The 25,686-nt window shown below is 36.1% G+C and overlaps 3 protein-coding genes across 3 annotated transcripts; 2 read left to right on the top strand and 1 right to left on the bottom strand.

The window, feature by feature from the left end:
- LOC107633726 lies at positions 10,673-11,509 on the top strand. Its single transcript, XM_016337326.1, has one exon. It carries the CDS (start codon positions 10,673-10,675, stop codon positions 11,507-11,509), a length of 837 nt encoding a protein of 278 aa, XP_016192812.1.
- Positions 18,399-18,990, bottom strand: LOC110269818. Its single transcript, XM_021117612.1, has 2 exons — positions 18,916-18,990; positions 18,399-18,815 (listed from the first exon to the last, which is right to left on the bottom strand). The coding sequence occupies exons 1-2, from the start codon at positions 18,964-18,966 to the stop codon at positions 18,408-18,410; spliced, it is 459 nt and encodes a 152-aa protein (XP_020973271.1). The 5' UTR covers positions 18,967-18,990; the 3' UTR covers positions 18,399-18,407.
- Positions 23,273-24,756, top strand: LOC110270353. The gene has a single exon (XM_021119497.1). It carries the CDS (start codon positions 23,307-23,309, stop codon positions 24,477-24,479), a length of 1,173 nt encoding a protein of 390 aa, XP_020975156.1. The 5' UTR covers positions 23,273-23,306; the 3' UTR covers positions 24,480-24,756.

The raw sequence follows: 25,686 nt of genomic DNA, 5'->3' as shown, positions 1-25,686 counted from the left end.
GCCATTTTGACAACTTCAGTTTCCGAAATCGGAGTAAAACACTTATTTCTCATGTTTCTAAATCGCGCCAAAAAAGTACCAATGGATTCTCCTTCTGCACGTTTGACAGAGAATAAATCCGTAAGACTAACTTTCAATTCACCTCGAAAAAACTGATCATGAAAATTTCTTTCTAACTGCGCCCAAGAATGAATAGAATTTGGTCTCAAGTTGGAGAACCATGTAAATGAATTTTTTGTTAAAGAAGAAGGAAAGTATCTCATCTTGAGATATTCATTAGAAGTTGCTTCCCCAATTTCAACAGTATATCGAGCAATATGCTCTACTGTAGACTCATTTTCTTCTCCAGAAAATTTTGTAAGGGATTTTGGAATTTTCCAACCCCTTGGGAGCTCTGCTTGTTGGACACATTCAGGAAAAGCAGACACAAAATATGGCCTATTTAAGCAACCAATATTAAATCCCAAACGGTTTAAAACTTGTTCAACATTTCTTGCTAGATTATAATACCCCCCTAAGTTATTTTGCCTAAGTCTTTCTAACATATCATCAGCATTTTGACTATGTCTAGGCATATGAACATCATAATTAGGAATTGCTTCACTGTTCTGATTGACATTATCAAATCTTAAACCCAATTTATCATTTTCTTCTAAATTTACCACAGTAGCAATCCTATTAACTTGTCTATTTAATTGTTCAATCCTAGTGTTTGTGTTTTCTAAAAGAGGATTTAAAACTGTCACCATTTGATGAGTTAACATGTTTACTAGATCATGGTGGCTTTCATCCATCTGTTGCCTAATATTTACTAAAGATCCCACAGTTTGACTAGGTTGATTAACAGGCATTGCTCTTGACATGTCAGGAAATACAGATATGGAATTTTCTACCCTAGTGATAGTGGATGTAGTAGAATTAGATGCACTGTTATTTCCTGTATTAATAGAATGTGAAAAATTTTGTTGTGATACGTGTGAACCTGACACTCCAGAAACAGGTACATTTGACATGCCATATGGATTTTGATAAATAGGATTTTGAAAAGTTGAGTAGAAAGGCACAGGCAATCCCTGTGTCACCATGGAGGGGACATACCCCGACGGCAAGCCATATGACGGCCACCCCACGGTATTTATGTGAGTTGCATTTAACCTTGTATGGGCATGGCCAACGCCATCATGCCTCACTGACATCAAGGTAGGCTCTGTGTTTGAAATCACAGGAGAATTTCCGAATTCATTTCCTCTAATCTCGTCACTAGAAGTAGAAGAAGATGCTGCAGAAGTATTTGACATGTCAACGGACGCTGATTTTCTTGGCTCTGGACGCACGAACTTTCCACTGCGCAACCACATGCAAACACAAAAACTCCTGGTTTTCCTTTTGACAATTACAATCTATTGACAAAGTCCCACCGGGCGTGCCAATTTGTTTTACTCAAATTTTTGTTAATGTTTAAAATAAAAATGTGGGTATCTCAATGTCGTAATTGTAACATAAAATAAAATTAAAAGGAATAAAAATAACAAATAAACATATAAATGCAAGGTGCCGGTGGCAAAGTAAATTGCAAAAATTGAAACAAACAGGAAATTAAAAAGAAGATGAAGGAAGAAACATGAACGTAAAAGAGAATAACAAGTAAAAGTAGATGAATTTTATTAATAAAAACTGGAAAAAAAGTAAAGTATAAGTGTTTGAGTTCAGAGGAATTACTTAAGATTCCCAATTTTACTCTGTGATGCCAAGGGGCTGAGAGCGTTTTGGGTTTCTAAGCGTTTTCCAAGAAGAACTGAACTACCTACAATATTTTCCTAAATCTCTATTTATAGACTAACCTAATATCAGCTAACAGTTACCATTTGTACACCACTTGCGGAAAATTTGAATTTCTTGTAACTGTTCCCGCACCTCTTGTGAATTTCAAAAATTAAATAGATAGCCAACTGATGAGAGGAACTTTTGCGTGGTCTAGAAAATTGCGGATAAATCCTCGTTGCAAGTATAATTTTTAAACCTTCAAAAGTCCTTTCATACAAATGTTTTGGTTGTCACAAGTAACAAACCCCTTTGAAATTGATAACCGAGTATTCAAACCTCGGGTCGTCTTCTCAAGGAATTGCAGGGAGGTATGTTCTTATTATTGGTTATGAGTCTTGTAAGGTAAATTTTTAAACCTTCAAAAGTCCTTTCATACAAATGTTTTGGTTGTCACAAGTAACAAACCCCTTTGAAATTGATAACCGAGTATTCAAACCTCGGGTCGTCTTCTCAAGGAATTGCAGGGAGGTATGTTCTTATTATTGGTTATGAGTCTTGTAAGGTAGGGGTTTTAGAAAGTAGGGAAGCAGTATGTTGAATGATAAGAAAAATAATAATAATAAAATAAACTCTTGGCAAGGTATTAAAACTGTAGGTCCTATCCTTATCAGTTGTGATGAAAGTTGGATTTTAATCTCACTTTGTTAACCTCTAACTATGAAGGTAGATCAAGTGGATTAATTAGCTTAATCCTCAGGTCCTAGTCAATTTCTGTGGAAAGACTAGAGTTATTGGTGCAACTCCCAATTTTAATCACTGCTTTATTGACAGCTCAAGCGTTACCAATTACTTAACCAAAGTCAAAAGGAAGAAAATATCTAAATTAAAAAGCATCAATATAAATAAAGCAAAGCAAAATTAAATCTGAAAATACCTCAAATTGTATTAACAAAAGAAATTAAATCTGGCATAGATGTTCATAAATTGAATTGGGAAAATAAATAAAAATAAAGAACCTGGGATTGAGAGCCACTCCTAAAACTAAGAGAAATCCTAAATCCTAATCCTAAGAGAGATGAGAGAGCCTCTCTTTCTAAAAACTATATCTACTCCTAAAATTGTGAATATGAAAAGCTTGATCATGAATGCATGCATTCCCCCACTTTATAGCCTCTAATCTGTGTTTTCTGGGCCGCAAACTGGATCAGAAATAGCCCAAAATTCGCTGGTTGCGAATTCGAACACGCTGATTTTCGTCACTGCGACACGGCCGCATGGAGCACGCGGTCGCGTTGCCTAGCGTCAGAGCAACTATAGCATATTATATATTAAATAGAAGCCCCAGACGTTAGCTTTCCAACGCAACTGGAACCGCATCATTTGGATCTCTGTAGCTAAAGTTATAGCTATTTGAGTGCGAAGAGGTCAGGCTGGACAACTTAGCAGTTTCTCCAACTTCTTGTATTCCTTCTACTTTTGCATGCTTCCTTTCCATCCTCTGAGCCATTCCTGCCCTGTAATCTCTGAAACCACTTAACACACATATCAAGGTATCTAATGGTAATAAGAGAGGATTAATAATAAGCAAATATAAGATCAAAGAAGCATGTTTTCAATCATAGCACAAAATCAAGAAGGAAAACGTAAAACCATGCAAATAGTATGAATAAGTGGGTAAAGAGTTGATAAAATCCACTCAATTAAGCACAAGATAAACCATAAAATAGTGGTTTATCAACCTCCCCACACTTAAACATTAGCATGTCCTCATGCTAAGCTCAAGAGAAGCTATAAAGATGAAGAGGAATGGTAGAATGTATGAAATGCAACCTATCTATGCAACTACATGCAAAATGTTTCTACCTACTTGGTTTAAAAGTAAATAAATTCTCCAAGAATAAATATGAACTGGATTTCACTAATTCAAATCATACAAAATAAGGTACAAGTAAACTTGTAAGAAGATAGCTCATGAAAGCAGGGAACATAGAATTTAGCACTGAACCCTTACTAGTAGTGTATATCACTCTAACTCTCAAGTGTCTAGGGTCAATCACTATACTCTTCTCTAATCATGCTTTCTAAACTTTGTTCTTCATCTAACCAATCAACAAATATTTAGTATACTAATGCAAACATCATGAGGTCTTTTTCAAGGTTGTAATGGGGCTAAGGTAAGGGTAAATGTATATATATGGCTAAGTGAGCTATAAATTGAATCTTTGACTAACCAAGCTCTCACCTAACATACATACACTCTATATACTGTTAAATTCATGCCTAACTACCCATAATTCTCACTTTTGTATGATTCCCATACTCATGTACCAAAATTTTGATATTTCTTTACTTTTATCACATGTGCATTGATCTTTTTATTAACTTAGCATTGGGGTAATTTTGTCCCCTTATTTATATATACATTTTTTCTCTTTTTCTTTTTTTTTTTCTTTTTTTTTAAACTGAAAAATAAACATAACTTATCAATGCACATGGATTTTCCATTATTTTTCTATTTTGGTTTTTGCATGAGTAGGTACCCAAATTCCTAATATTTAAATAAATTAGAAACATGATACATTCCCTTATTAACCCATGTTCCCACAGTTTTTCCACACTTAATTGTTACACAATCCCTATCTTAAGCTAACCAAAGATTCAATTGGGATATTTAATTATTTTTCTGCTTAAGGCTAGTGATGCGGTAAAATATAGAATAAATGGGGGTTTACAAGGCTCAAAGTGGCTGACAATGATGATTTAAAGGGTAGGCTTATTTGGGATAAGTGAGCTAAAATCAAATAATGACCTCAATCATATGCAAACATGTAAATACACTAAATATTGGACATATAGACTGAAACAAAGTAAAGATTGCAATTATAGAGAAGAAAACACACAAGAATAAAATATTTATGGTTAAATAATGTAACCATATAAATAAGCTCAAAATCTCACGGGTTGTGTGTTCTTTAGCTCAAAAACCATGTTCTAATTTACAACTTCAAACAAGTGTAACATTAAATTTTATTCAAATTAGTGAAATTCTCTAAAAATTTTCTTAAAAAAGAAAATATTACTTCAACCAAGTGGTAAAATATGCAAAAAAATCAAACAAATATGCAATCAAACATGTAAATGCAACAATGAACAAACAAATAAAATAAAAATTTTGGTGTTGAGTCAAGAAATAACTAACCCATGGAGATCGGTATCGACCTCCCCACACTTAAAGATTGCACCGTCCTCGGTGCATGCTGAGATGTGCAGGTGGACGGGTTGCTCCAACTGACACTTGTAGATGGAGGTGTCTTAGTTGGAGATCTCTTGGTTCCTTTCCTTGCTGGTGTCTTGTCTGTGACCTTTTCTTTTTCTTTCTTGGTACCCATGCCTAAGGAGGAAGAAAAAGGAAGAGTGTAAAATATAGAAAACTAAGACTGGAAGGGAGGAAATTCCAAGTGATAAGGAATGACAAAGGAAAGATGATAGCCCAACTACATGGTAGCTACAACATGTAGGAAAGACAACAATAAAGATCAAAAGGGGCAATTCAAAATAATTAGATGCAAGAGGATAAAAACATGCAAATAATAGGCATGAGAAGCATAGCTCAAGCATAAATGTGCCAAATTAAAGAGCATGTGTAATGATGACAATTGTGAATGATAATCTCAAATACATTGGGTGTGCAAGTTAAAAATAGGGATGAAAATAATGTAATCCAAATGTATATGAGAGCCATGAATAAATGTCAATTGTCAAATCTCTCCTCAGAATAGCCACCTGCTCAAATAAATTAAGGCACCTATCCAAATAAAATTCCAACACCAACATAAAAATGCATGAAAAAGAATTGAAAAAGAAAAAGGAAAGAACAAATAAATGCATTAAATTAAAGGGATAGAAGAGTAGAGGGGAAGAAGGAGAGAAAGAGAGAAGAAAGAAGAGAGAAGAAGAAAGAAATTAGGATTTGGGGAAGAAAAGATAAGATATTTTTGGCTAATTTAGATAAGCTGTGCGGCGCAAGCGACGCGGTCACGTGAGGCACGCGGTCGTGCGACTTGCGCTTAAACTGAATGACGCGGTCGCGTCAGTCATGCGGTCGCGTGACCCGTTTTAGGCGAATGGCGCGAGGGTAGCCTCACACTCGCACAACTCTCTGTTCAAAATTATATTAGTGCCAAATTTTAAGTGACGCGATCGCATGGGGAATGCGATCGTGTGAGTGGGCTTTAAAGGAATGTGGCGTGGTCGCGTGGGTCAGGCGGCCGCGTGGGAAGGATTATGCGTTCAGCACCAATTCAGCACCACTCTCGCACAACTTTCGGGTGTGCACCACTTTGACATCGAAATCTTGGTCACACGGTCGCGTGGGAGGCCATTATTCCCATATGACGCGGTCGCATCAGTGATGCGGTCGCGTGGGACGATTTGTGCCATTGGCACGCGTCCAGCCACGCTCTCGCATGAATTTCTGTTTGTTTTCTTTTCTTCCTATTGCACTGGTGACCCGGACGCGTCAGCGACGCTGCCGCGTCGCGTGCGTGCTTTTTTTTTTTATGCATGAAAAATGCAGAATGCAGTGTTAATATGAATGTGATGCAAAACTCCAGGTTCAATATAATAAAATAAAATAAAACTCGAAAACAAATAAAACTAACTAAAAATAAAAATGGAACGATCATACCATGGTGGGTTGTCTCCCACCTAGCACTTTTAGTTAAAGTCCTTAAGTTAGACATTTGATGAGCTTCCTGTTATGGTGGCTTGTGTTTGAACTCATCCAGGAATCTCCACCAATGTTTGTATCTCCAGTAACCTCCGGGGTCCCAAACTAAGCATGTAAAGCCCTTAAGAAGTTTCAAACAGATTCTTAGGCTCCCGGGATAACAAGTGTCTGAGCAGATTCCAGGATCCCAAATCTTGCTTTTACACCCATCTTTGTCGGGATCTAACACCCTCCTCAGCATCAATTTCAATCGTCTTGGAAGGAGGTTCTATGACTGGACTTTCCCATGGAGGTTCTGCATCTCCTAAGTCTTCAACCACTTCTTCCTCTGCAACTATTATGGCTTCCTCCACTTGTTCCAATACAAAGCCATGTTCCTCATTGTCCACCGAAGTTTCTAGTGTCTCCTTCATGCTTTGCTCTTCTTTTGATTCTCCACATGTAGCCATGGGAGTTCTTTGAGTGCTCAAATATTGGGAAGCTATTATATTTACTAACTCACCGAAGGTGGCCGCGAAATTTTGCACACTCTTATTCATCCTTTCTTGCCTTTGAAGAATAACACGAAGTCTGTCATCCATTGGAGGTTGGGGTGGATATGAGGATTCATTGGTTGGGAGAGAGGGTTCATAATAGGAAGGTAGTTCATCTTGATAATGATATGGAGATGGTGAATATTGAGGTGGTGGTTCATGAGAGTAATTGTGTTGGAATGGGGGTGGTTCTATATATGGTTCATATGGCTCATAAGGTGGTTGGTGTGGTGGATGTGGGTTAGGATCATATAGAGGTGAATGGTGGAAAGGGGCTTGTGAGTTTGGTGGTCCAAAGTTATGTTGAGGAGGGGGTTCATAGGCGTATGGTGGTGGTTGTTGATAATCAAAAGAGCGCTCACCATAGCCATTGCCTTGATATGCATCACGGAATGGTTGTTGATAGTCCATTGGAGGTGGTTGTTGCCATGAGGGTTGATTAAATCCTTGTGGCTCCTCCCATCTTTGATTCTTCTAATCTTGATGCCTGTTCTCATAATAGTTTCCATTCCTAACAACAACATTGGAATCAAACTTGAAGCCAGAGGGGTGAGAATTCATAGTAGTAGGAGAAAATAAAAATAAAAACTAACAAAAAGAAAATATTTTGAAAAAGAGATTATTTTTTTAAAAAAAATTGAATTTTTGAAAAATAAGATAAAATAAGATAAAAAAATTTTAAAATAAAAATCTGAAATTTTTTTTTAAATATTTACAATAACCAATAATAAGGCACACGTTTGCAATTCCCCGGCAACGGCGTCATTTTGATGAGAGGAACTTTTGCGTGGTCTAGAAAATTGCGGATAAATCCTCGTTGCAAGTATAGTTTCTAAACCTTCAAAAGTCCTTTCATACAAATGTTTTGGTTGTCACAAGTAACAAACCCCTTTGAAATTGATAACCGAGTATTCAAACATCGGGTCGTCTTCTCAAGGAATTGCAGGGAGGTATGTTCTTATTATTGGTTATGAGTCTTGTAAGGTAGGGGTTTTAGAAAGTAGGGAAGCAGTATGTTGAATGATAAGAAAAATAATAATAATAAAATAAACTCTTGGCAAGGTATTAAAACTGGAGGTCCTATCCTTATCAGTTGTGATGAAATTTGGATTTTAATCTCACTTTGTTAACCTCTAACTATGAAGGTAGATCAAGTGGATTAATTAGCTTAATCCTCAGGTCCTAGTCAATTTCTGTGGAAAGACTAGAGTTATTGGAGAAACTCTCAATTTCAATCACTGCTTTATTGACAGCTCAAGCGTTACCAATTACTTAACCAAAGCCAAAAGGAAGAAAATATCTAAATTAAAAAGCATCAATATAAATAAAGCAAAGCAAAATTAAATCTGAAAATACCTCAAATTGTATTAACAAAAGAAATTAAATCTGGCATAGATGTTCATAAATTGAATTGGGAAAATAAATAAAAATAAAGAACCTGGGATTGAGAGCCACTCCTAAAACTAAGAGAAATCCTAAATCCTAATCCTAAGAGAGAGGAGAGAGCCTCTCTCTCTAAAAACTACATCTACTCATAAAATTGTGAATATGAAAAGCTTGATCATGAATGGATGCATTCCCCCACTTTATAGCCTCTAATATGTGTTTTCTGGGCCGCAAACTCGATCAGAAACAGCCTAGAATTCGCTGGTAGCGAATTCAAACACGCTGATTTTCATCACTGCGATGCGGCCGCATGGAGCACGCGGTCGCGTCGCCTAGCGTTAGAGAAACTATGGCATATTATATATCAAATCGAAGCCCCAGACATTAGCTTTCCAACACAACTGGAACCGCGTCATTTGGATCTCTGTAGCTAAAGTTATAGCTGTTTGAGTGCGAAGAGGTCAGGCTGGACAGCTTAGCAGTTTCTCCAACTTCTTATATTCCTTCTACTTTTGTATGCTTCCTTTCCATCTTCTGAGTCATTCCTGCCCTGTAATCTCTGAAAACACTTAACACACATATCAAGGCATCTAATGGTAATAAGAGAGGATTAATAATAAGCAAATATAAGATCAAAGAAGCATGTTTTCAATCATAGCACAAAATCAGGAAGAAAAACGTAAAACCATGCAAATAGTATGAATAAGGTATTTATATTTTTTATATTTTTAATTACGTAAGTTTAATTAGTTTAGGTCTTACTAATATAAGTAAATATATAATGTGATAGGCATGTATTTAGAATTATATTATTTTTATTCTATTTTTCTAAAAAAAAATTAAAAAAAATAAAAAAGGTTAATATTTTCATGTATTATATATAATATTTTAAATAAATTATATTTTTAAAATATTTTGATGAAATTTTTTTTCCTTGATATTTTATTTTGTTGTGCTTCCCAAGTTTTAATGTAGTTTTTAATATTTCTTGAAAATAGATTTTTGATCAAATTCAATTAGGCATAATAACTACTTTGTTTCCATTTGTAAAACAAATGTAACCACTTATTATACTAATATTATTTTGTAGTTTTTTTCTAATTGCAAGAATACATTTTCTTTACAAAAGAGCTTTACATCGGAGATATTAAAAATATTAAAAATAATACTAAAACGAGAAATAAAATTGTATTTATATTTGGGTTAGACAAAATATAATTTTTACAAGAAAATTATAAAAAGAAATAATTAGTTACATGGTGATGTCTTCATATATAATATTTATATCTATTTTAAAATTAAATTAGATAATTTGATAGTTGGTTATTTATTTAAATTTTGAAATTAACATCAAGCAAGAATTGCGGGAACAGTTACGAGTGCAATTCAAAATTTCTACAAGTGGTGTACAAAGAGTAACTGTCAGCTGATATTAGGCTAGTTTATAAATAGAGCTTTAGGAAACATTGTAATCAGTTCAGTTCTTCTTGGAAAACGCTTAGAAACCCAAAAATGCTCTCAGCCTCTTGGCATCACAGAGTAAAATTGAGAATCTTAAGTAATTCCTCTGAACTCAAACACTTGTACTTTGCTTTCTTTCAGTTTTTATTAATAAAATTCCTCTACTTTTACGTCTTCTTTTTTTTTACGTTCATGTTTCTTCTTTCATCTTCTTTTTTATTTTCTGTTTGTTTCAATTTTTGCAGTTTACTTTGTCACCGGCACCTTGCATTTATATATTTATTCGTTACTTTTATTCCTTTTAATTTTATTTGACGTTACAATTGCGACATTGAGATACCCACATTTTCTTTTAATATTAACAAAAATTTGAGTAAAACAAATTGGCACGCCCGGTGGGACCTTGTCAATAGATTGTAATTGTCAAAAGGAAAACCAGGAGTTTTTGAGTTTGCATGTGGTTGTGCAGTGGTAAGTTCGTGCGTCCAGAGCCAAGGAAATCAGCGTCAGTTGACATGTCAAATACTTCTGCAGCATCTTCTTCTACTTCTAGTGATGAGATTAGAGAAAATAAATCCGGAAATTCTCTTGTGATTCCAAACACAGAGCCTACCTTGCTGCCAGTGAGGCATGATGGCGTTGGCCATGCCCATACAGGGTTAAATGCAACTCACATAAATACTGTGGGGTGGCCGCCATATGGCTTGCCACCGGGGTATGTCCCCCCATGGTGACACAAGGATTGCCTGTGCCTCTCTACTCAACTTTTTAAAATCCTATTTATCAAAATCCATATGGCATGTCAAATGTACCTGTTTCTGGGGTGTCAGGTTCACACATATCACAACAAAATTTTTTACATGCTATTAATGCAGGAAATAATAGTGCATCTAATTCTACTACATCCACTGTCACTAGGGTAGAAAATTCCAGACCTGTATTTCCTGACATGTCAAGAGCAATGCCTAGTAACCAACCTAGTCAAACTGTGGGATCTTTAGCAAGTATTAGGCAACAGATGGATGAAAGTCACCATGATCTAGTAAACATGTTAACTCATCAAATGGTGACAGTTTTAAATTCTCTTTTAGAAAACACAAACACTAGAATTGAACAATTAAATAGGCAAGTTAATAGGATTGCTACTGTGGTAAATTTAGAAGAAAATGATAACCAGGGTTTAAGACTTGATAATGTCAATCAAAACGGTGGAGCAATTCCTAATTATGATGTCCATATGCCTAGACATGGTCAAAATGCTGATTATATGTTAGAAAGACTTAGGCAAAACAACTTAGGGGGACATTATAATCTAGCAAGAAATGTTGAACAAGTTTTAAACCGTTTGGGATTTAATGTTGGTTGCTTAAATAGGCCATATTTTGTGTCTGCTTTTCCTGAATGTGTCCAACAAGCAGAGCTCCCAAGAGGTTGGAAAATTCCAAAATCCCTTACAAAATTTTCTGGAGAAGAAAATGAGTCTACAGTAGAGCATATTACTCGATATACTGTTAAAATTGGGGAAGCAGCTTCTAATGAATATCTCAAGATGAGATACTTTCCTTCTTCTTTAACAAAAAATGTATTTACATGGTTCTCCAACTTGAGACCAAATTCTATTCATTCTTGGGCGTAGTTAGAAAGAAATTTTCATGATCAATTTTTTCGAGGAGAATTAAAAGTTGGTCTTACGGATTTATTCTCTGTCAAACGTGCAGAAGGAGAATCCATTGATACTTATTTGGCGTGATTTAGAAATATGAGAAATAAGTATTTTACTCCGATTCTGAAAACTGAAGTTGTCAAAATGGCTACTAATGGGTTAGAATTTGGAGTTAGGAAGAAACTTGTCAATCAACATACTTTAGATCTTTCCCAGTTAGCTGAAAGAGTAAGACAAATAGAACAAATTAAAAAAGAAAAAGAAAATTTCAAAAAAGGTTCTAAAAAGGTTGCATATGTGGATTGTTTTTCCGATAGTAGTGATTCAGATGAGAAAGAGGTTTATATTGCTGAATTGCGTGGGGGTCCTCCTTATGTATGCAAATCTTTGAAGCTTGTTAAAGGAAAAGAAAAGGTTTCTTTATATTCCAAAACTGAAAATAAGACTTATTCTTTTGATATTTCTAAGGCAGATCAAATATTTGAAGTTTTATTAAAAGATAAGCAGCTTATTTTACCTGAAGGAAAAAAGATGCCTACAACTGATAAAATAAAGAATAAGAAATTTTGTAAGTTTCATCAAGTATTTTCGCATACCACTAACAATTGCGTCCGTTTCAGGGATTTGATACAAAAAGCAATTGAGGAGGGAAGGTTGAAGTTTGAAGATAAAACTACTATGAAGGTGGACACTGAACCATTTGCTGCTGACTCAAATTATGTTGAGCCATTCAACTTGTCAGTCAACATGGTAGAAGTTGATGCCACAATGGTTAGTGCTAAAGATGAAAATAAAGACCTGAGGATCTTTGAGCAAGACAAGAAGCCAATTTATCCTCGTCCTGGTGAGGATTTGTCAGATTTTTTGTTGAGAATTAAGGAATCTGATAGCACTATCGCCATGTGCCCAAAGTGCAATGTTGTTTTTGACAAGGAAGCTGCAAAAGAGTTTGAAAAGTACAAAGTTGAAGAGAAAGAAAAGGCTGAGTTGAGAAAGAAGATTGCTGAAAAAGAAAATGAAACTAACGAGTTAAAGCGGAAGATAGCCGAGGAAAAACAAAAGTCGGGCAGTCAAACTCCTTTGAACAAGTGCGTCAACAACACTGGGGTACAACCTGTCAACCAGAAGATGAAGACTGTGGTCATGATTGATGGAAAACCTGATGGATTTTCTCAAAAGACAAGAGTTCCTCCCACCAAAATTTCAAACAATAGATGGGTCCAAAATGTGAGAAATGTGCATAATCAACCTACTACTTTTGCAAGAGAAAAAAACAAATGGGTGAAGCCTAGACCTTTTAAGCCCAGGTACTATGAGTCTCAGTTATGGAACATGAATCATGCACAAGACGGAGGTAGTATATATATTCCAAAAAATGTGCCTATTCTCTCAAAGCCAATTTATTCTTGTTATAATCCTAACATGCAGCAGGTTCCTAATTATTCTCCTTGGCCCAATTGTCAAAATATTCCAAAATATTCTCCTTTTACAGCTTTTGAGCAAAAAGAGAATATACCTGAGTATGTTCCTTTAGATCCATACAAGGGACACGGTGTAGATTTTCCTCCTTTGCCAACCATAGCTAAGTCTGCAGAAACAGGCAATTCTTCTAATCACCCTAAATGTAATAAAAATATAAAGAAGAATCTTGCTGGAAAGAAGGTAATGGTTGAACACAAGGGAGAAAAGGATGAAGATTTAATTACTGATAATTTTGACACTGGTTTTGATGACAGCTTAGAAGCAATATTTGGCGTTAAGCAACCTATAGCTGTGGTGTCAATACTGCCTGAGGAGTATAGTCAAGTCTGGAAAGTAGAGTCATTAGAAGATGATTGTTATGATGTCTTTCCTGGAAGTGAATGCTTGTTACTAGATGACAATATGTGTGGTGGAGGATTGTTTGTGAAACCTACTGAAAATGACAAGGAGCATTTGCATCCATTGCATATCAAGGCTCGTGTTGATGGAAGGATAGTTAATAAGATTTTAGTTGACGGGGGAGCTGCTGTCAATCTCATGCCTAAAAGAATGATGGGAAGGCTTGGAAAGACTAAAAAATATCTAATTAAAAGTAGTATTGGGGTAACAGATTTTAATGGAAGGACTTCTTCTGTTATAGATGTGGTTCTGCTGTCAATTGAGGTTGGTTCTGTCAATAGGCCAACTCTATTTGTTGTATTTCCTTCTAAGGCTGGTTTTAACTTGCTTTTGGGACGTGATTGGATTCATGGAATGGGTTACTATGATGAGATGCATGTGGAGTTCAGGATGTATAATCCTGGAGTCAAGCCACTGACAGTTGACACCAAGGCATTTAATCTTGAAAGTATTGAGATGTTCAAAATAGATATGAATGGTTTTATTTTGGTCCCTAAGGCCGGGGTGGATACGGCCTCAGGAGAAACTTAGATGATGAGTTCGACGAGCCAACTGGCTCGGCTGTCAGCCTATATGGCAGACAGAGAAGGGTGCATTGATAGTGTACCTTATGATTGTATATATGATGATGGTCCTTCAGGTTTTGAAAAGAATAACACTGACACTGTGAAAAAGGTTGAGGTGCAGAATCCTTTGGAGGAAGTAGATATTGGTAACGGTGATTATCCTATACCAACGTATGTGAGCAAGATGCTGCCTGATGATTTCAAAAAAGAAATGGTGGAGATTTTGAAGGAATATTGCGACTGTTTTGCATGGGATTATGCAGAGATGCCAGGCTTGAGTCGTGAATTAGTAGAATATCAATTGCCATTGAAAGCCAATGTTAAACCTGTCAAGCGGCCACCAAGGAGATTTGCTCCTGAAGTTGTGCAGAAGATTAAAGAAGAGATTGAAAGACTTCTTAAGGCTAAGTTTATAAGAACAGCAAGGTATGTCAACTGGATTTCTAATATTGTTCCTGTCATGAAAAAGAATAGAAAATTAAGGGTTTGCATTGATTTTAGAGATTTAAATTCTGCAACACCGAAAGATGAATATCCAATGCCTATAGCTGATATGTTGATAGATTCTACTGCTGGTCGTGAAATGTTAAGTTTTATGGATAGATATTCAGGTTATAATCAAATATACATAGCTGAGGAAGATGTGTCAAAAACTGCATTTAGGTGTCCAGGTGCTTTAGGAACTTTTGAATGGCTTGTGATGCCATTTGGGCTCAAAAATGCTGGTACAACTTATCAAAGAGCAATGAATAAAATTTTTCATGACTTTATTGGAAATTTTATGAAAATTTATGTTGACGATGTGGTTGTTAAATCAAATGCTAAAAAAGAGCATCTAAAAAATTTAAAAAAAAAGCATTTGAAAGAATGAGAAAGCATAAATTGAAAATGAATCCCTTAAAATGTGCTTTTGGTGTGAGTGCAGGGAATTTTCTTGGTTTCTTGGTGCAGAAAAAAGGGATTGAAATTGACAAAAATAAGGCAAAGGCTATCTTAGAGGCTCCTCCTCCAGCTAACAAAAAGCAACTGCAAGCATTTTTAGGGAAGGTCAATTACCTCAGAAGGTTCATTTCCAATCTGTCAGGAAAAACCAAGGTTTTTACGCCTCTGATCAAGTTGAAAAAAGAGGAAGAGTTCCAATGGAAAACAGAGCATCAAGAAGCTTTTGACAACATCAAGCAGTATTTGACTAATCCTCCTATTATGACACCTCCAAGGCACGGAGCACCTCTAAAACTTTACGTGTCAGCTTCTGAAGTAACAATTGGTGGAATGCTGGCTCAAGAATATGAGAATGGAAACGAAAGAGTGATTTATTATCTAAGTCGTGTGCTAAATGAAGTTGAGAGCCGTTATTCTCCAATTGAGAAACTTTGTTTAGCTTTATATTTTTCTTGTTTAAAACTTAAGTACTATTTAATTCCTAGGAATGTTTATGTAATTTCTAAGTTTGATGTTCTTAAATATATGTTGTCTTCTCCAATATTGCATGGTAGACTAGGAAAATGGATGTTAGCCTTAACGGAATTTTTTTTACATTTTATTCCTGCAAGAGCCGTTAAGGGTCAGGTTCTAGCTGATTTCCTGGTTGATCATCCTTGTATTGACATTGATGAGAGTTTACTGGGTTTTATTGGGTTGGAGCCTTGGAAATTATATTTTGACGGTTCATGCCATAAGGGTGGTGTTGGTATAGGAATTTTAATTATTTCTCCAAGTGGTGAGCCGAGTAAATTTCTCTTTGAATTGAATTATGCATGTTCCAACAATGAGGCAAAGTATGAAGCATTAATAATGGGCCTGGAATTATTATTAGAAAGAGGAGTTAAAAATGTAGAAATTTTTGGAGATTCACAGCTTGTAGTCCGTCAAGTATCACTTGAATATAGGTGTGTTAGTGAAAGTTTAAGAAAGTATTTCAATGTGGCTATAGAGTTGTTGAGTAAATTTGATAATGTCATTGTAAGGCATGTTCCAAGGGAATTAAATTAAGAAGCAAATGAATTAGCTCAAATTGCTTCAAGATATAAGATCAAGCCCTCAACACTAGAAAAATTAGTGAGGATAAAGGATATATTTATGCCTTTGAGAGAAAGAGAAGTGTTGTCATTAGAAAAACTAGACCCAGAAGATTGGAGAATACCAATTGTGGAATATTTAAAAAATCCAAGTCTTAGTGTCGATAGAAAACTTAAATATAGGGCTCAAAGTTATGTTCTAATAAGCAATGTCTTGTTTAAGAAATCTGTTGATGGAAACCTCTTGACATATTTGGGAGAAAAAGAAGCGTATTTGGCTCTTGCCGAAGTGCACGAGAGAATTTGTGGCGCCCATCAGTCAGGGGAAAAAATGAAATGGGTGATAAATAGGAAAAGATTGTATTGGCCAACCATTCAAAGAGATTGTATAAATTATGCTAGATCTTGTGAAGAATGCCAAAAACATGGGAGCCTTCAACATATTCCAGCATCAGAATTGCATGTTATAATTAAACCATGGCCGTTTAGAGGTTGGACTTTAGATCTGATCGGGCTGATTCACCCACCTTCTTCTAAAGGTCATAAGTTTATTTTGGTTGGTGTTGATTATTTTTCTAAATGGGTAGAGGCTATCCCTTTAAGGGAGGTGAATCACAATGAAATAATTGATTTTATTGAGGAGCATATTGTGCATAGGTTTGGAATTCCTCAATCTATTACCACCGATCAAGGAACAATGTTTATTGGGAAAAAGGTTATGGAATATACCAAGTCTAGGGATATAAAAAATGCTTTCTTCTACGCCGTATTATGCCCAAGCCAATGGACAAGTGGAGGCAGCGAATAAAATTCTGATTGCATTAATTAAAAAACACATTGGAAGGCAGCCAAGAAATTGGCACCAAACTCTCAGTCAAGTTCTTTGGGCTTACCGAAATTCTCCAAGAGGTTCTACTGGAACCACCCGATATAAGTTAGTTTACGGTCATGATGCGGTGTTGCCAATTGATATTAATCTGCAAACTATAAGGGTGGCTAGACAAGATGAGATACCAGTAGTAGATTATTGAAATTCTTTGCATGATGAGCTCAATGAACTAGATGACGAAAGGTTGAGAGCTTTAGAGCGGGTGATTCGACAAAAAGAGATTATGTCAAAATCATACAACCGCCGTGTCAAAGCAAAGACATTTGCAGTTGGGGATTTAGTGTGGAAAATAATTTTGCCTATAGAAAAAAAGTCAAAAACTTATGGTAAGTGGTCTCCAACTTGGGAAGGACCTTATGTAGTTGACAAGGTTTATTCTGGAAATGCCTATAAGATTATTGAAATCGGATCAGGATGAAGAATTCCTTCAATAAATGGCAAATATTTAAAAGTATATAGGTCAGGCATACATGAGATAAGTATTCCACATGTTTAAGGACACAAAAATATCCAGTTGAAGTGTCAAAGGAAAAATAAAGAGCTAATTAATATTTGCAATTCAGTTTGTAAAAGCTAACATGTCCTTGTGATTTCTTTGAATTTCAAGTTCCATTGACAGTGTAAAGCATTAAGATCATGAGACAAATATGTGTTCAAAGCATCAATTTAAAATAAGAGTCAATACAAAAAATTTATCATGTTGTGAGTGCAGTATAGTACATGCCAACATATAGAACTAAAAATTTAGTAAATAAACCTGTATGAAGCTAGAGACATATCAATAAATATACATTTGATTTAATTTGACAGCACTTGAGACGAATGTACACAAGATGGCATGCACCAATGCAGCCTGACATGGACAGATATGGAGGTCATCCCAGATGAAATACAAAAGAGGTCACTGTGATATTAATAATTGATTTAGTGTGAAGTAATGTAATAACTTCCAAAAAGTAGCAAGTGTCTAATCTCCAAAATAAGGATAGAGTGCATACAAAAGCAAGTAATAAACAAAAGTCTTAAAGTTCAAAAAGTGAAGATTGCAGACACATATTAAAATCACAAAGGTTCGCATAAGAAATGTAAGACTAAGTTTCAAATATCTCCTTCAAGCGAGTAACTTCAGCTTGGAGAGCAGCTTGGAAGTTCCTGGCTTCTTCGGCAGCTTCCTGTGAGGAGGGCATCTTCTCTTCAAGTGACTGTAAGGCTTCATTGCTACTGTCAAGCGTGCTACTTGCTTTGGAAAATTGAGCCTCATTCTTTACCAAAGCAGCATCCAACCTATTTTTTAATCCTCTCTTGACAGTCAGTTATCGTTCTAAGTCTCGAATCTCCTCAGATAGCTCATGAGCCTGATCTTTAGCTTTTATAATATGGGCATTCAGGGTAGCTTTGGCAGTCTCATAAGAGGAGGTGTCTTATTTCAACTTAGAAAGAGATTCAGTTAATTGTTAATATGATGAAATCGCTGCTTGAGAATCCGGAAATTTGGCATAAAGGTCCTCATAAACTTTCTACAAGTGAGCTAACAAAGGATCAATAGTCTCAGGATGTGGTGTAGTTGAAAAAGTTTGCAAAATATCAGAAAGCTGAGCCTTAAACTGCGGATCGGTAGCAAGTGTCAAAACAGGTTTGGATAGAACGACACTGAGTTGTTGGCCCAATGGAAGCAGGATGGAATTGTCTACAATCTTGGTTGTGGGAGGTGTAGTATGGGGCTGCTCTGTTGAGAGATGACTTTGAATGGTGGAACAAGATTCAACTATGGCCTTCTGTGTATCCATGCTACATGCATATGCTTCATTTAGACTTTCTAAATCAGCCAATAAATCATTCACCACATTAGGGGTCTGCACTGGAATGGAAGTGATTGGTATTTGTTTTTCTAACCGCTCACTTGGGGGGATTTCAGAATTTTGAAGCTAGACAAAAAATGCAAAAGCAAATGTTAACAAAAAAAAATAATAATAAAGAAGATACAAGGAAGAGATACTAATAATCAGGCTAAATGACGTGTCATACCTTATTGGCATTGGCTTTAGGTGTAGGCTTATCAGATGTGGCAGCCATCATATTTTCAGGACTAGGCACAATCAAAGAAATGGTAGGAGCCACAGTAACCTAAAACAAGAAGTGAAATGAGGACAAAGGTAATTAACGAGATTTAAAAAAAAAAACAGCATGAGCGATATCATCATCATGTAAGTTCTTCAAGATAATACTATTTTAATATGGAGGATGTGAAAATATATAAAAATACCTGAGAAGCAAGTTGACCACTGGGGCTAAGAGCATCAACATCATCTCCTGAAGAAAACTTACTCACTGATTTATCACTTGACGAGGTGTTCTCGTTTTCCACTTTATTGTGCTAAGAGATTATCGGTCCATCAAGATTGTCATCGGATGTATTTGATGTGTCATTCTCATCATCACTATTTGAAAATATTGACACTTCAATTGGTTCGAGTCTTCTTTTTACCCGGCGGCTTGAGTAATTAAAATTGAATTTCTTTTTTCCTACAAGCCTACTAGAAGACTTTCTCAAATGAGGATTTGCAACAAGTGGGGTAGTTGTTTTCTCTGTAATAATAATAAGAATAATAAAATAATTAAAACAGGTGCCATTGTGATATTCTTAGAAGGTATTATGCATGAAGAAAATAACATTAATAGCAACAACACAGAGAGGACCATAATTTTTTGAAATTAAAATGAGCAAATGATTTAGTTGTAATTACCTTTTTTGACGATTGGTGCTCTTTTTACTTGTTGCATTACAGGAACAGTGGTCATCCTTTGACAACAGGTACTGAAAGCAACTTTAAGAGAAGAGTAATAGGTCTTCCACTAAGAGAAGAATGAATACAGGAGCAAAATCCTTGCCATTTTTGACAATAGGCTTATCACAAATGGCTACTTTAGATGAAGAAGGAGGAGTTGTTGACAGATGGTGGCTTGAGGTTGCCATAACAATGCAGATTGAAAAAATTCAAGTATTGGGTGCTGAGGTTATCAACGATCAACAAACAAGCTGTAAAAAAAAGATGAAACATGAAAAAATTCATTATCTACTAGATTGATCATTGCTGAAAATAAGGAGAATGTGTATATAATCTAAGCAAATTCTTTTGTTTTTTACTGCATTTGTGTAACGTTGTTTCAGAGCATTAGTAGAGATCTTAAAATTGCATTCTTCATTAAAATTTCCAATAACAAAAAAATGATGCAAAGGCTAAATTATTCATAATTAATATGGTCACAAGATAACAATTGTTTCTACTTACATTGGAAAAGTCTAATTAAATTAAAATAGATCATATTAATGAAGGGGCCAAAACAAGCTCACTTACTGTTACAAAGAAACTGGCAAATATATACACAAAGAAGCCTGGTAAAGCATCTCCTTCAGCAAGACCTCAGAGATTAAAAGACAGTTGAACCAGGGGAAAGCAAATTGAAGAAATTAAAGATTTTGATCCTCAACGCATCGTAAACAGGTTCTGGGGCAGCACATAATTTTCAATTAGGGAACATCAGGTTATATTTGTAGATATAATAATATCCTACCAAAAAGTAAAAAAAATATTAAAAAAAATAATAATAAAGAATGAACTTTCGACAGGTTTATGCCAAGAAAATGAATTATCCCTTTTATCCTATTTTTGGGAGCAAAATGGATAGAAATATATTTTTTGTTTTTTTTCTTCTTTCTTTTTTTCTAACTCTTCTTTCATACTTGAAAATAGAAAAAAAAAAAAAAACAACATAGCAGAATTGAAGAATAGGATTCAACAGTCAAATCATAATTTGAATCAAAGAATATGAAAGAAAAAAGAAAAAATGCAATAAAATTCTGGTACTCATAGTCATGAATAACATAAAGGATATTTTGCATGCCATTTTTGGGGTTAGGGTTCTTCTCAATCAACAATGAAAAAGAGAAAGATAAAGATGAGGCTAGCAGTGAAACCTTACTGGAATATTAGAAAAATTAGGAATAATCAAACCCTTGTGAACAGAGAAAGCCCACCATAGTAGATGAAATTTGGGAGAGTGGGAGGCACATAGTTGAAGAAGAAGCCTCTTGATGTTCAAACACGAAACGTATTCTCTCTCTCACAAGTATCACAAGAAGATAAGATTTTGTTTAGCCAAAATAAAATAAATAAATAAAAACAAAAAAAAGAAAAAGAGTACGGTACTCTTGTGTGCTTTTTAAGTGATGTCTCAAAATTTTATTTTTATCAATAGGTATTGTTATTATTTATATACATATATACTTCTTTTATTATTATAAAAAGCAAAATTCTTTTCACTTTCAATCACTGTACGACTTCAAGTGAAAATTTTTGGGGGCATTATGTTAGACAAAATATAATTTTTGCAAGAAAATTATAAAAAGAAATAATTAGTTACATGGTGATGTCTCCATATATAATATTTATATCTATTTTAAAATTAAATTAGATCATTTGACAGTTGGTTATTTATTTAAATTTTGAAATTAACATTAAGCAAGAAGTGCGGGAACAGTTACGAGTGCAATTCAAAATTTCTGCAAGTGGTGTACAAAGAATAACTGTCAGCTGACATTAGGCTAGTTTATAAATAGAGTTTTAGGAAACATTGTAATCAGTTCAGTTCTTCTTGGAAAATACTTAGAAACCCAAAAACGCTCTTAGCCCCTTGGCATCACAGAGTAAAATTGGGAATCTTAAGTAATTCCTCTGAACTCAAACACTTGTACTTTGCTTTCTTTCAGTTTTTATTAATAAAATTCCTCTACTTTTACGTCTTCTTTTCTTTTACGTTCATGTTTCTTCCTTCATCTTCTTTTTAATTTTCTGTTTGTTTCAATTTCTGCAGTTTACTTTGCCACCGGCACCTTGCATTTATATATTTATTCGTTACTTTTATTCCTTTTAATTTTATTTGACGTTACAATTGCGACATTGAGACACCAACATTTTCTTTTAACATTAACAAAAATTTGAGTAAAACAATTTGTAACAACTAAATGTCCAAAAATTAAAAGAGTATAATATATATATCACACAATATTACCATTTAAAGTATTTATTTATGTACTAGAATATTCTGTATTTATTAGAGTCTATCAATGCTCTTCTTTCATATTAGCCTTTGATTTTCATCTAATTAAATCTAATGGTCTATATAAATGGGGTGCAAAAATATTAGCCTTTGTTTAAAGATATTTTTACGTTGAAAAAATAATTTTTTTTTTATCTAGAGAATGACGCCCAAACAAGTACATAAAACATAGTATACATGTACATCCCAAAATCCAGTTGAAATTCATTCACAATATAGTGTCACGGTAAATTTTAGAAGGTTAGATTTAACAGTGTTTGTATAGTTTTCTGGAGTGTTTGAGAATACTCTAGATGGTTCTGGAACGTTCTAGAATGTCCTAGAAGGTCCCGGAATACCCTAGAAGGTTCTAGAAGACTCTGAAAGGTCATAGAGTATTCTAGAAGAGTGTAGATGTATATAGAAGTATTAAGAGTGGTATGGAATAATCTAGAAACATTTAGAGAGTTGTGGTAGGATAGATATTTGTAAAGAAGGTTCTGGATGATTAATTTGGACCGTTGATTAGATTTAATCCTAACCATCCATTGAGGAGGTTGATGGCTATAAATAGGGGTGAGAGTTAGAGTTTGGGTGTGTGTGAATCATTTGTAACCACACTTGAGCAATAAAGTGTTCTTCCACCAAAGCTTCCTTTCTCTTGTGTTCTCTTGTATTCTTAGCTTTCTTGCTAAGTATTGAGGGTTAGGCTGACTTGGTCTTAGCTCAAGAGGTTGAGTAAGTCCGAGTGCCGGCACGATAGCGTTGGATTGTGTCCAAGGCCGTGACAATTTGGTATCCGAGCAAGATTCGAGAGGGAGCACAAGTGGTTTGTGGGTATGGCTTCTAGTATCACCATGGAGCATGTTGAGTCTCAAAGGGGAAGGGATGCTATTCCTTCTCAATGGGGAGGCAAGAAGGTCCGTTCTTCAAGTGAGCCTAGAGGTAAGGACTCTAACTTCTTAGAAGAGAGAGTTTCTATGTTGGAGAATGTTCTATCCTCTATGGATGAGCGTTTTCAAAGGATAGAACATGATAAGGAGACCCTCGAGGCTCACGTGTTAGGAGAACTAGATGCTTTCAAAGAAAGTGCTCCAAATCAAAGAGAAGCTTGAGAATTCCTTAAAGCTATTTGAGGAAGTTCGAGTTTAGTTCGAAGAGGCAAAATCTCGACCAACCATTATAAGGGAGACGACAAAGATTGATCTCCCCAAGCCAAAGGAGTTCAAGGGCGTAAGGGACGCTCGCGAGGTGGAGAACTTCCTATGGCAAATGGCGTGCCCAAAGGAGGATGCTTCGTGTGCAAGGGACCACACCAAATGAAGGATTGTCCCAAGCTAGGGACTTTGGCATCTATCGCCAAGGAACGAGAAGCTCAAACTCAAGTAACTGAGTGTGTTGGATCTATCCAACACATGAATGCTGTGAAGGGTAAAGAGGCAAGCACTACAGAAAAGAAAGGCTTGATATATGTCAAAGCCTTTATCAATGAAAAACCCATCATGACTATGATCGACACTGGTGCTACACACAACTTCATCACGCCTGATGAAGCAAAGAGGCTTGGGTTGAAGATCACCGAAAAGAATGGCTGGTTCAAACCCATGAATACCAAGGGTGAACCCCTTAAGGGAGTAGCAAAAGGGGTTGAGATGACTCTTGGTTCTTGGAAGGGTCTTGTGGATTTCTCAGTAGCACCCATGGACGATTTTAAAATAGTCATTGGACTCGATTTGCAAAGGAAAGCAAATATAATACCTATGCCATACTACGACGTAGTATGCGTCATGGAGAAAGGGTCTCCATGCATGGTCCCTACAGTCTCTAAAGTTGGCGGACCACCGATATTGTCTGCCATGCAACTCAAGAAAGGGTTCAAGAAGGGAGAGACTACATATTTGGCTCTATTACAAGAGGAGTCAACATTCGAAAGAGAAGACGTTCCTCCCAAAATCAAGGAAGTCCTTGAAGAAAATAAGGATGTGATGCCTCCCGAGTTGCCAAAACAACTACCACCTAGGAGGAAGGTGGACCACAAGATTGAATTGGAGTTAGGAGCAAAGCCGCCCGCCTCAACACCTTATAGGATGGCACCACCAGAACTCGATGAGTTGAAGAAGCAACTCAAGGATTTGCTAGATGCTGGGTTCATCCGTCCATCGAAGGCACCTTATGGCGCACCAGTCTTGTTCCAAAAGAAGCATGATGGTTCATTGAGACTATGCATCGACTATCGAGCACTTAACAAGGTAACCATCAAGAACAAATACCCCATTCCTTTGATAGCCAATTTGTTTGATCAACTTGGTAGAGCTAAGTGGTTCTCAAAGCTAGATTTGAGGTCAGGATATCACCAAGTGAGAATTGCCGATGGTGATGAACCTAAGACCACGTGTGTCACGAGGTATGGATCGTATGAGTGGTTGGTGATGCCTTTTGGCTTGACCAATGCTCCTGCGACCTTCTGTACCTTGATGAACGAGATTTTTTGACCTTACCTTGATTGGTTTGTAGTGGTCTACTTGGATGACATTGTTGTCTATAGCAATACTTTGGAGGAACATGTAGAACACTTACGAATCGTGTTCAAGATCTTGCGAGAGAATAACCTATATGTGAAGAAGGAAAAGTGTTCCTTTGCAAGGGACGAAGTCCACTTCTTGGGACACATCATTAAAGATGGAACTCTCTGCATGGATCAAGGAAAGGTGAAGGCGATCAAAGAGTGGGAGCCGCCAAACAAGGTATCTGAATTGAGGTCATTCCTTGGGTTAGCTAATTACTATCGGAGGTTTATTAAGGCATACTCTGCCAAGGCTGCACCATTAACTGATCTTCTCAAGAAGAATCACTCTTGGGAATGGTCAAAGGAGTGTCAAAAGGCCTTTGATGAGTTGAAGGCTGCTATCACAGAAGGACCAATACTAGCACTACCCGACTACTAAAAGGTATTTGAAGTCCACACTGATGCTTCTCACTACGCTATTGGAGGAGTTCTGGTGCAAGAAGGACATCTTATTGCCTTTGAGAGTCGCAAGTTGAATAATACAGAGAGGCGATACACTGTCCAAGAGAAGGAGATGACCGCGGTAGTGCATTGTCTGAGAACTTGGTGTCACTACTTGCTTGGTTCACACTTCATCGTCAAGACAGACAATGTGGCTATAAGCTACTTCCAAACTCAAAAGAAGTTAAGCCCCAAACAAGATAGGTGGCAAGACTTCTTGGCTGAGTTTGATTTTGAATTCGAATACAAGTCAGGCAAGACTAATGTGGTAGCAGATGCGCTGAGTTGCAAGGCTGAGTTAGCGGCCATTTCTATGGTTGAAGGAGATATTATGTATATCATCAAAGAAGGGTTGCTTCACGATCCATTAGCCAAGAAGTTGGTGGAGTTGGCTAGAGAAGGTAAGACCAAAAGATTTTGGTTAGAAAATGACCTTCTCTACACTAAAGGGAGAAGACTATACGTCCCTAAATGGGAAAATCTAAGAAGAAAATTAGTGAGGGAATGCCACGACACCAAGTGGGCTGGTCACCAAGGTCAGCGAAGGACCTTGGCACTCATTGAATCTTCTTATTATTGGCCTCAAATGAGAGATGAAGTGGAGAGTTATGTGAAGACTTGTTTTGTATGCCAACAAGATAAGATTGAAAACAAGACACCAAGTGGGTTGTTGGAACCTCTGCCTCCATCAG

The sequence above is a fragment of the Arachis ipaensis genome, chromosome B03, assembly GCF_000816755.2.
Source record: "Arachis ipaensis cultivar K30076 chromosome B03, Araip1.1, whole genome shotgun sequence".
NCBI lineage: Eukaryota > Viridiplantae > Streptophyta > Magnoliopsida > Fabales > Fabaceae > Arachis > Arachis ipaensis.
This window is presented reverse-complemented; position numbering and strand designations above follow the sequence as displayed.